We start from the raw sequence: 12,351 nt of genomic DNA, 5'->3' as shown, positions 1-12,351 counted from the left end.
GATCAACAAATCATGCCGTAGAAATATCATTTTGATAGTTCCTAATTTCTTTAGACATTGTTTGATTTTCTATCTGTAGTTGTACATGTAAGAGAGGAACTTGATTAGTTTAGTGCTTTTATTCTCATATTTTATTACATTTGCTAAAACTAAATCGTAGTTATTGTTCCAGTAACAGTGAACCAAACAATACCATTGCTACCATTCTTTCAGGGACTCTTTCTTTCTCCCAAGAAAAGCCACCTCAAGATTCTTTCTATAGATTATCCTTCTCTTCCCAAGAATCTTCCTCTCTCAGGCCTTCCTTCGATCCCGATCTATTACAGTTTCAATCTTGCAAGAAAGTGCTTTGTCAAATGATGTTGTATCAAGAGAGACAAGGAAACTGATAAATTGCAAATTGCAAATGCCCGCCCGCAGGAGTGGTAATTCGAGGTCTTTATTTGATATTGAGGTGTCTACTGTTTGATTGCAGCGGTTTTGGCTTGATAGGAGCTTGAGATTGGCTTTCTAATGTGAAATAATTTTAGATCTATGAATTGGATTTTCTTTTCTTGTTTCAGGAGTTGTTATTTTGTTTTGATTGATGATTTGCAATATAATTTATAGATTGTGATTTTGGATAAAAACTCACTTTTTTGCCAGTTATTTTTTTTTTCTTATTTTATGTATTATATATTATATATGAATTCATTACATTGTTTAACTATAATTAACACAATTCATTATATTATTTTAATGGTACCAAACCGTAAAAACGACCGCATCAAACCATCTTATTGTAATTTGGTTTGATTTTATTTTATTGATTAAATGTTTTGATTTGAGTTGAAAAATCTGTAAATCATAATTTTTGGTTTGGCTTGAAAATTTTTTCGAACCACATGAAACCAAATCGTTCTCACCTCTATCTTGTTCGGTAGCATTATATTTATAGTAGCTTTAAAGGTCATGGATGGACCTTCTTAGCTTTTAAAGATTTTAGTGTTTTACAGGTATTAATATATATTTTTTTCAATAATATTTATAATTTTTTCAAATTTAACTAATTAAATAATTAATGTCTTTTTTTACCATTTTAAGTTAATTAATTAATTAAAAATTTATTTTTACTGAATAATTATAATTTAATTCCTTATATAAACAGCAGCAGAAAACAATTAAGAGTTATTAAAATAATTAATATTTTTGAATAGAATTTGTGTTATTTCAATTTTTTTTTGAATCATATATATGATTTTTTTAAATTTAACTAATTAAATAATTAACACATTTTTTATCATTTTAAGTTAACCAATTAATTAAAAAATTATTTTTACATTAAATAATTAACACATTTTTTATCATTTTAAGTTAACCAATTAATTAAAAAATTATTTTTACTGAATAATTATAATTTAATTCATTATATAAATAACAGTAGAAAACAATTTTAGAATTCATTATATAAATAAGAGTAGAATTCATTATATAAATAACAGTAGAAAACAATTCATTATATAAATAACAGTAGAAAACAATTTTAATAAATATTGATTTTAATATTTAATTTAAATTTTTATACCTCAATTTTTATTAAATTGATTTGTAGATAAATAATTTTAGAATTTGTGATGTTTAAATTTAATTTAATAACTATAGTTAAAAATTTATAAATTGTAATTATGGTAATAAACCATTTTTGAAAAATATATAATAATAATAATAATATTATTACAAAATAAAATATTCTATTTGTGCTAATTATTTATTTAATCTTTTATTAAGTTAAATGATTATTATTTCTTACTGTATTATTGATTATTATGTCTTAGCATTTATGCTTTGTATTTATTTACAAATTAATTTCAATCAATAAGAAATTAAAACGAAACAATTAATATACCATAATTATAAACTTTTAAAACATTTTGTAATCCATGGAATCTTGTGTGGCATAACGTAACTATTCTAATCCTACGTGACACACTATTAAATTTTTTGCAATCCTACATGGCACTCTCTAGGTTAACAATTAATATAATACCATGTGGCACTTTCTAGGGAAAAGATGTCTACTTTATATATTGATTTCAATACTTCTCTATTCTCCTCACTACTGGACTTAAGCAATTTGCTAATTTTATCTTTTTACTTCCTCAAGCTTCACCTTGGATCATCGAGGGTTTCTCGTCTCTTATGATCATTTGTCTTAGATTTTCCTTTTTCTAGTCTTTAGTTTATATAACAATTCCATTTCTACTCCATTTATCCCACCATTTATTATTTATTTATATCTTCGCTTATTAATCTAATTTAATCCTCGGGATAGATAATATGGTAAGGACAAATCAAGCATGCAATCATTGTAAATAATTTGAACTTTAAAATCAAGTAATTGTGACATGTCATCAGAACAATAAACCTAAACAATTAATCGCTAACTTTACAATAAACAATTCTAGTAATTAAATAATAAAGGATTGTTCTCAAATCTAGTTCAAGAAACTCACTTTCTTATTATCTTTAAAACTTAGAAACAAAAAAAACACTAAGAACTGAAGTCCTTGGTACTATGCCTTGCAATGATCATGTGTACAAACGGTAGTGAATTGCGACATACCTAAATTGGAGCGCCATGTGTTATTTAAATCTAGTTGTGGCATAACATATGGTAGTGAAATTTAATAAAAGGAATTTGAAATTACTTCTTCGGTAGAAAATACCATGACTTGAATCGTGTAGAATACCATTCTAAAATGGTAATAGCACACTAAATGTAAATAGTCGACAAGTGGTGTATAGAAAGTAAGTGAACCTCAAGGTAATATTCGAAAATAATTATTGAATTAGAAAAATTTACAGTAATTAGTCTATTAATTGAGAAGAAAGAATATAGCAATATTAATAAAAAAGGATTGATAAGTCGAAATTTGACATGGTGGATAACGAAAGAAAAGAACAATCTACTGATGTGAATCCTGAGATAATTGATAATTTAAGATTTAATGTGTCAATCAAAGGAGAAAAGGCTTAGTTTAAGTTAAGATACAGATAATAAGACAACATGGAGTGGAGCTAATATGAAAAATCATAGATCCTAAGATTGAATAGATGAATAAATAATTTATGTGGATGTAACTTGAAAGTTAGGAAATGGATAAATCTTGCAATGGAAATAGGATTTACTGATAAAGAGTAAACACTGTTTAGCTATGTAGATAGAGATTTAACCGAAAGATCAAATAATAGGATGCATTTGGTAGAAATGAGGTGAAATTAGATGGTGCAAAAGTTATTTTTGGAAAACCCCCTAAATCAATTATTTCAGTTTAGCACATGGAAGAATAAACCATAATAAGTTTAGTGAGAAAGATACATATAAGTGCTATGGACATTAAGGATGATGAGCAGCTGTAATGAATTAGGAGACACACGAGTGGTTTGAGGGAAATATATATGGAATTAATAAAGGTAATTACATACTCTAGATGGATGTAGGAAAAGAAACCTTGTGTATCCATTACAGCAATTGAGCCTTCTAAGGATATTACAAAATAGTGTTGAGGTGATTTGCTCAGATTTGTGAGCCTGAAACACAATCAAAATATAAGTAGTAGTCATGCTAGATATAACTGACTGTACAAAAAAAAAAAAAAAATTTCAGGATGAATTTTCTTTAGGGGAGATTCAAACATCATATATTTTTATTTCCAAAACCTTCAAATTTTTATTAAATCAAAATTTGAATTTCCAATCTCAAGCGCTACAAACGTCGATGATTATATTCCAAGCTAAGTTTGCAAAGTTAGATTCAAGTTCGAAAATATATTCTCGGAACTTCTAGTCCAAAACCTTCTAAATTATTCAAGAGCAAAAAAAATTACTGCAATTTAATTTAATTACTCTAAGTCATAAATATTATTATCATTTATTAATACTATTATTGTTATTAACATTATTAATAAAGTAATAAAAATTTACTAGTCAAGCTTTAAACTAATTGATAGAAGGCTCTAGAAACAAATCCAACCAACAAAAGAAAAAAAAAAAAAAAAAAAAAGAAAATCAGGTCAACTGGAATAAACCAAGCAAACCTAGAACCATCTACGAATCGAACCAGGGAAGATAAACTAAACCAGTTGAAAATCATAGGATCTAGAAATTTCTATTGGATCAAACCGGAAATTGGACCAAATCACTCAAAATCATCCTCCCCTCCGGTCGACTCTCTCTCTACCTCTTTCTCTTCTCAAAACTCAGCCCCCATAGCCGGTCGACAGCAAGCCGACCACCGCGAACCTCCCTCGAAAGTCTTTTCCGATGTCGACGCTGCTGGCGCTGTGAAGAGATCGATTCTCTCTCTTCATTTCGGACGAGCGCAGATCGTGGCCAACACTCCACCGCTCTCTTCGTTCATTAGCCGGCCAAAAATTCTCTTTCCGGCGATCCCTGTTAGCAAGGTGAGTCGAAAACACCTTCTCGTTATCTTTAGATAAATAATTAGTTGACAAGCTGAATTTGACTGAGCCATTTGAGATGATTCAAGTTTTAGGTTTTGACAATTGATAAATTTGGGATTTTAGTAAATAATCGCCATATTTTGTAGAAATTGATCTCAGAATTGAAATTTACATGAAGTCTTCTTCATTTTTTGGTATAAAGTCGTTTGATCTCAGGCCTGCCGCCCGTCCGGCCACCGTGGAAGGCGGAGACGGCCCAAAAATTCAGAATGCGTATTTTAGCTCGAAGATTCCGAATATGCAACTAAAAATCGCAAACTGACTTGTTTCATAGTTAAATGTGAATTGACGCCAAAATCAGTAAATGGCTTCTAAGCCAAAAGTTCACAGAAACTTAATTGTATGGATGTTATGCAAACTCAGAATAATTTTACTAACTAATGGTACAAGCACTACTTAAACTTTGTTTAGGTGTTATACGAGAATCAACTAAATTTTGTTAGAAGACTTTGAAGCGGAAAAATTGCAGAAATTAATAAAACAATGGTTAATGTGACCCTAAAAGGACCTAGTTAGTTACTTAATTAGATAATCATTAGCCTAAGACTAGTTGGTTGTGCATAAGAAAAGTAAGATGAGTATTTTAGTCGGTTAACAGAGGTTAGATGTGTAATTCTAATAAACTATGGTTTGAAAAGCTTAACCACTTCCAATATTGATATAAGAATTGAATCTAAGAGAATAGTGATTATAATTAGTTATTGTTAGAAGTGAGCTTTAACAACTAAAGTAATTGAATTACCATAAAGCTATTAATGTGGTCAGCTTATGACTTAACAAATAATCTTATATGAATATTTAATGTTTATTATCTGTTAGTAGAAATCGAGATATGTATATACATATATGTTTATGTAAATATTGATGAATTGAGATCAAATACAGTTGTGATAATGTAAATTTAAAATGACATACTATAGTAATAGTAATAGTAATGATGAGATATGTGGATATTGATAAATATGATGCGATGACGGTGGATGGGATTATGATTTGAAATTGAATCGCCTGATGGATGGGCTATGCAAATTGAATGTTTCATATTATTTGAATCAGGTAGACAGCTCTATTTTAGTGGAGATGCTGCCGGGTTTTCCGTAGGACAAACTTAAATAATGAAATTAACTAATTTTTATTTTGATTAATTAATATTTACGCAAGATTGTTTAGTTAAAGAATTATAATAAGGTTAGATTAGCATGTATGACATATATAGATTACAATAAGAAACTTAAGATTAGGAAACCGAAATAAGGGAGTTATGTCGGTCTAGAATATCTGGATTAAATGATTCGGGAAAAAATAGATACAATATTATTAAAAATTAGAACTTAGAAAGGACAGTTAGAATTCATGAATAGTAAACTTATTTTGATTCTTTCTTTAGATATTCTTACGGGTCCCGAGGAATCAAATTCCAAATAGCAGAGTATTGCGAAAGGAACATAGCTTTTAACTAAACTGTATAACGGTGAGTAGTGTTAGATAATTCGCATCATCCAATTGCATTTGCATCCATGCATACACGGCTAAATGCTAGACATGCATTATTTAGTAAATTGTTATTTTGTGTTGCATTATTCGTTGCTATTGGAAATGGTATGATTAGTTGTAATGTGCTTTATGCGTGCTTTGCTTGTGTGGAATTGAAATGAAGTGGGTCACCGTTGGGTTTGTGAGGGCGGTCTATGATACCGTAGGCCATGTACGGGGAGATCGGCGCCCTCGTGTGCATCTGACGAAATATGGTATGGAAGACCATAGTGTGACCTCCTGTTGGTATGGAAAAAAAAAGAAAGTAAAAAAAATGAGAGGCTGGTCAAGTGAGGTTGAGATCGGTCGGCCATGTATAGGGGATCGGCTCCCTGGTGAACACGTGATGAGAGGGCAGGTCATGTGTGAGGACGGCTCGTCGAGGGTTTTGGTGACGCCACCGACCAATTTCCACGTGATGTGATTATGTGAAAGTGTTAATATTTGTGATTGTTGTTGTTATGTCATTTGTGTGATCAACTGCATGATCGTATAACTAGTCGGATGATTAGATTGATTTATTTACGCATTTGTGTGATTGTGTAGAGTGAGAGAGTTAACTAACCTACTCACTAAGTTTCGGCGCTCACCTTTGCCTTAAAATTTTTCCAGTTTAAAGCAAGTTGAGGAATCCTTTTGAAAGCAACTTGGTTGAATATTGAAATGGTGAAACCAATTAGTTATCTGCGAGGTCTTCAGAAAAGTATTGTAAATGTAAAAATTAATGAATGTAATTACTTAGAGTTCTGCAATTGCAATTTGGGTGACTATATTATTATATGTGTATATTTTATTTATTGATGAATAATCCATACAAATATTGGATAGAGCCTAGAACCCTTGTGAGTTAATTGATGAAAGGGGCGTAAGGATTAGGTATGTAAAAAGATCAGTGAATCCAATCTGTTGAAGCTTACTATGGGCCTTAGAGGCCTTAAGCCTACCCAAGTCCTAGTGCCGGTCCGGCCAATGGTGATGGGTCGTGACATTTAGTTAGTTAAAGAATGTATTAACCTAGAGCGCAATTGTGGATGAATTGAGTACTTTGGTGCAAATGATGGAATGTTGTTAGTAAACTATCCATAGTAGAAAGAAAAGAACTATTTTTCATTTGTTTATTTTGTTATTGTAATTATAAAGCTTTTTGATAAACTAAGGAGGTGATGTTTAGTTGGTAATGATTTGAATTGAGTTAATAATTAGGCAAATGATTAAGAAGAATGAAAAATAATTATGACGGATGGAAAAATATTGATAAATATTGCCCGATGGATGGGTTGTGACTACATTATATATATATATATATATATATATATTGAAAAATATGATATTCAGCCTGTGGTTAGTCCGAGTTTTCAAGGAGACGCTGTTGAATTTTTAGTATGATAAATGAAACCATTCACAATATGAATACAATAAAAGTAACTGATAACTGAATAAATAAATTGTAATAAGGCCTTAATGGGGATTTGAAGGAATGAACTGAGATAAGAGCTTAGGTAACTTAAGATGATATGTTAAGGTAACTAATTTAAAATATAAAAATAGTTAAGTCATAATTAAAGATTAATAGCTTTTAAAAAAATATGAATTCTTACCTGTACTCTTTTTATTGTACATTTTCAAGGCGCGTCAAGAGATTCAACAGTAGCCGTTAGAGGATCGAATGGAGGAATACAAATTAGCTAATATGGCCTGAATTGTGAGTAGTACTAAGTATTATTTATACCTAAACCATACATATCTACTCGCATTTTTATGATTGACCTCATCATGCTAATGGCATTGCACATGCGCTTATTTTAGTGTGATTAATGTGTTTATTGATTGAGTAAAGTGTTCTCTTATTTTATATGCTTACCTTGGATGCTATATGTTTGTTCTATCTGAAATTGCTTACCTAATCGTATTGAAGTTGAAGTTAAATTTACACTTACTAAATGTGTAAATGTTTTGATACTCTGGTCATGGTCACGTGTGATTACTTGCAAACTTGTGATTTGATTGATAATGTTTGATCATGTAATTAAAGTGCCTTGCTGTAAATATTTATTTTGACTTATGGATGTGTACATGGGTGAATGTTGTGTGCTGTGAATATGGGAAGCGGAAAATGAGAACATGGAAAGGAGAATCATGTGGTTAATGGTACCTTAGCCGTATGGGGGATCGGCTCATCGGCTCATATTTGGGGGATGTGCTTCTCGGTCCGTATGTGGGGGATGGATTCCTAGGTAGAGGGATGGGCTCCTCTATCGTGAAATTATGGATAACAGATCTGCGAATTGACAAAGATGTGGTGTGTAACATGTTTATTGTGAAATGTGGAACGATATGATATTAGCTTTGCAATTTTTGAATAACAGTTATCTAAAGTGATATCCTACATCATAGGCCACACCGGCACGACCATATCTACCTTGCGTATAAATTTCATGATGAGTTGGTGTATGGCATTTTGTGGTTGAAGTGTGTGACATTTTAGATAATGAGGCAAAGCATATGCTTGACTGTGCATGGTGTTTATAATATTTATAACTACTCACTGAGCTGAGGCACTCACCCCCGCCTCATTTATTTTTCCCAGGTTATTAGCTTCTTCTTTCTACTACCATGGGCGCCTCTGGAGCAGCTAGATCTTCTCTTATAAAAAGGACATTGCTTGCCTATATGTAGTTAGAGTTTTGCAATTACTGCAATCTTTTGTAATTGCAAACAAACTTCAAAATTTGAATAAACGTAAAAATCCTTAAACTCTACCCCAACAAAAACCCCTTGTGCTCTTTGTCCTCTCCTTTTCTTTTTCAAATTCTAATTGATAGCTTTAACGAACAAATCATGTCTTGTGTTACCTTCAACTTGGGGCCTTCTCTTAAACTAAATACACAGAGCACTAGTTCTTTTCGATTATCTAACAGTTTACCATGTTTACATGGCAACTCTTCTTTTTCTCCTTCATCGTTGTTCTTTTTGCAATCATTGAGTTTTTGTCACGGCAGAAATCCTTATTATCGCCATGTAATCAAGGGGTCAAGGTCGTTTTCCGCTGTGTTCAAGTGTGATGCCGCGCAGTCACTTTTAATTGATCCCCATGAAAATGGTGCTTCTGGTAAGTATTCGGATTTTATTGTTTTTTCTTATTACTCACTATTTATAGCAAAAGATTAATTCTTTTTTTCCCTATAATTTGAGTTAATTGTGACGATACTCTGAGGTTTTAGGTGTTTTATGTTTGGGCATTTTAGCTTCTTGTTTGCGAGAAAGAGTGCAACTTCTGTGCAGCAATTGACAATCAAGAGGATACTTCCTTAACTTTATATGAAGTGCATGTTTTGCTTTTCCCCAAACATTTCTAGAAAAGTTACAAAAACTGGTATAGCCAGCAGCAAATTTGCTCAGTATTGAATTGTACTGCAGAAAACAAGCAGTAAGTGTCTACAATTCTAACGTTAGATTGGTAACTTGTTTCGTAGTCCCAACATTAATCCAATATCATCTAGTCAGTGGCAATCATCAGTATCCTGTGCTTATGTTTTTGCAATGAATGAATAACAGAGAATGGAAGGGTTAATTTTTTTTTTTTTTTTTTTTGGCTATGCTAATTGGACTCCTTGACTAGGAACAATTGCTGTATTTTTTTGTATCGGTTGAAGCATTGTATTAAAATGGTTGTTTAATCTATTTACTAATGTTGCAGAAGAGAGGGTTGTTGTGTTGGTTATTGGTGGAGGGGGAAGAGAACATGCACTTTGCTATGCCTTGCAACGATCTCCATTGTGTGATGCTGTCTTCTGTGCCCCTGGTAATGCGGGGATTTCTAACTCTGGGAATGCTACTTGTATTCCAGACCTCGACATCTCAGATAGCTCTGCTGTGATCTCCTTTTGCCACAAATGGAGTGTAGGATTGGTTGTTGTTGGACCAGAGGCACCTCTGGTTGCTGGCCTTGTAAATGATCTAGTCAAGGCTGGAATTCCCACTTTTGGTCCATCTGCAGAGGCTGCAGCTTTGGAAGGTTCAAAGAATTTTATGAAAAGCTTGTGTGACAAATATCAAATTCCAACTGCGAAGGTCTGTTTCTCTTGATTGCAGAATGAAGTAGACAAAATTCTACTGTTTGTGCTTAATAGAATAAGTTGGAATACAATTCATGCCCTTTTCTTTGGTCAAACTAAAATTTTCAACTTTTAATTTTCCTTCAGCTTACAATTCTTTATTTTAGCAACCCTCTTTTTCATATTTTCCTCTTTTGTTGCAGTACCAAACATTTTCAGATCCATTTGCTGCAAAGAAATATATCCAAGACCAAGGAGCTCCTATAGTTATAAAAGCTGATGGCTTGGCTGCTGGAAAAGGAGTTGTTGTTGCTATGACACTGGAAGAGGCGTACGAAGCTGTTGACTCGATGCTTGTGAAAGGTGTTTTTGGTTCTGCAGGTTGCCGTGTTATTGTTGAGGAATTTTTGGAAGGAGAAGAAGCATCTTTCTTTGCTCTGGTGGATGGAGAGACTGCTATTCCTTTAGAATCTGCTCAGGACCATAAGCGTGTTGGGGATGGTGATACAGGGCCAAACACTGGTGGGATGGGGGCATACTCCCCAGCTCCTGTATTAACGAAAGAACTTCAGTCAGCAGTTATGGAAACTATAATTCTTCCAACAGTGAAAGGAATGGCAGCAGAGGGTTGCAAGTTTGTCGGAGTCTTATATGCAGGGTTGATGATTGAGAAGAAGTCTGGCTTACCTAAGCTTATTGAGTACAATGTGCGGTTTGGAGATCCGGAGTGCCAGGTTAGTTGCAAAAACCCCTACTAAGCATTTCATATATAATCTTTCTATATAATAGTGATGATCCAAGTATTTTTGTGTCATTAGTACTGTAATGTGGCATGAGATTTAATGACAGTTTGCTCTTGGGACCTCTTATGTTGCCTTCATTGATATCTGACAAGTTGTAAGATTGTTACTAGTTATTGATAGAGTGTGTTGAGGTGGAGAGCTTTCTGTAGCAATAAACAGGCTGATGACTACATTCTATTTTTCCTGATTTTTTGTTAAATGCTGCAGGAAATATATTATGACCAAAGTTGGCTGAATTCATGTTGTTTGTATCGTTTTGCAGGTGCTAATGGTTCGTCTGGAATCTGATCTGGCACAAGTTCTACTTGCAGCTTGTAGAGGAGAGTTAAGTGGAGTATCACTAAACTGGTCCCCAGGGTCTGCCATGGTAGTGGTACTGGCAAGTAAGGGTTATCCTGGACCCTATGAGAAAGGGACTGTGATTGGAAACCTTGAAGAAGCTGAAAACGTTGCTCCAACTGTAAAAATATTTCATGCTGGAACAGCTTTGGATGCAAATGGTAATTTCATTGCTATTGGAGGCCGTGTTCTTGGGATTACTGCCAAGGGAAGAGACCTTCAAGAGGCAAGAGATAGAGCCTATCAGGCAGTTGAGGAAATAAATTGGCCAGGAGGGTTCTACCGGCAGGACATCGGGTGGAGAGCACTTCCCCAGAAGCAATTTGCTACAACAAAATGAATTAAATGCTTAGGTAATGGATGTTGCCCATTTCAGAATATAGATGTTCTATATTGTAGTGTCTTTTATGCATGAAAGATAAATATGGTGAAATGATCCATATGAGGCAGGCCGTCATAAGAGTCTGAAAGAAAAATAGCCCTTGGGACATTTCTTCAATTTTTCTTCATGGAGGGTTTACACCGAATAAAAGTTTAAACTTCCATGTTTTCCCACCATTAAAGATTAGCAAATTTGCATCAGGTTACACATGACAACTCCACCTTCCAACTTTCATATGATTCTCATTGAAAAGTCAGTTGTATAATTGCATTTGCATGAGATGCTCGCTAAAATTACCATTTTCGTTCTTTTTAAATATTTGCAGTAGTATAGTTTTTTTTTAGTATTCATATATTATATTTAAGATATTGGAGAAAACTAAAAAAAGGTTTAAAACAGATTTGGTTTGCAGGCGTTTGATTGATTAGATGTTAGAATTAAATAGAGAAATGATATGTTGATTGATGAGTTGGAATCTAAAATATAGACAGAAGATAAAATAATAATGGGTAGATTGACAAAGTTACTATATTGATGGAAGGATATTGTTTTCAGAAACAATGGAAATGAAAAAACACATCTAATTTTCGAACTCATCCAGGATTATCTTTCATTGCCCGTCACTTGTAACAATCTGGATATCAACCCACTTTAATTCCTAATTCTGAACTAGTAGAATCAAATATGAACAATAAGACTACCCTGAAATGTTCATCACCTCTCTCTTATATTAATTC

At 32.8% G+C, this 12,351-nt stretch overlaps 1 protein-coding gene across 1 annotated transcript; it reads left to right on the top strand.

The window, feature by feature from the left end:
* Positions 1–4,153: 4,153 nt before the first annotated feature.
* On the top strand, positions 4,154–11,930 carry LOC105636317 (phosphoribosylamine--glycine ligase). The gene is made up of 5 exons (XM_089718173.1): positions 4,154–4,442; positions 8,623–9,144; positions 9,733–10,106; positions 10,294–10,824; positions 11,156–11,930. Exons 2-5 carry the CDS (start codon positions 8,874–8,876, stop codon positions 11,570–11,572), a joined length of 1,593 nt encoding a protein of 530 aa, XP_089574299.1. The 5' UTR covers positions 4,154–4,442; positions 8,623–8,873; the 3' UTR covers positions 11,573–11,930.
* Positions 11,931–12,351: the final 421 nt, after the last annotated feature.

Source organism: Jatropha curcas, chromosome 2 (assembly GCF_041381405.1).
Source record: "Jatropha curcas cultivar XTBG-Jc1 chromosome 2, XTBG_Jcur_1.0, whole genome shotgun sequence".
Classification (NCBI taxonomy): domain Eukaryota; kingdom Viridiplantae; phylum Streptophyta; class Magnoliopsida; order Malpighiales; family Euphorbiaceae; genus Jatropha; species Jatropha curcas.
Note: the sequence above shows the minus strand (reverse complement) of the source record. Positions and strands in the feature narration are given on the sequence as shown.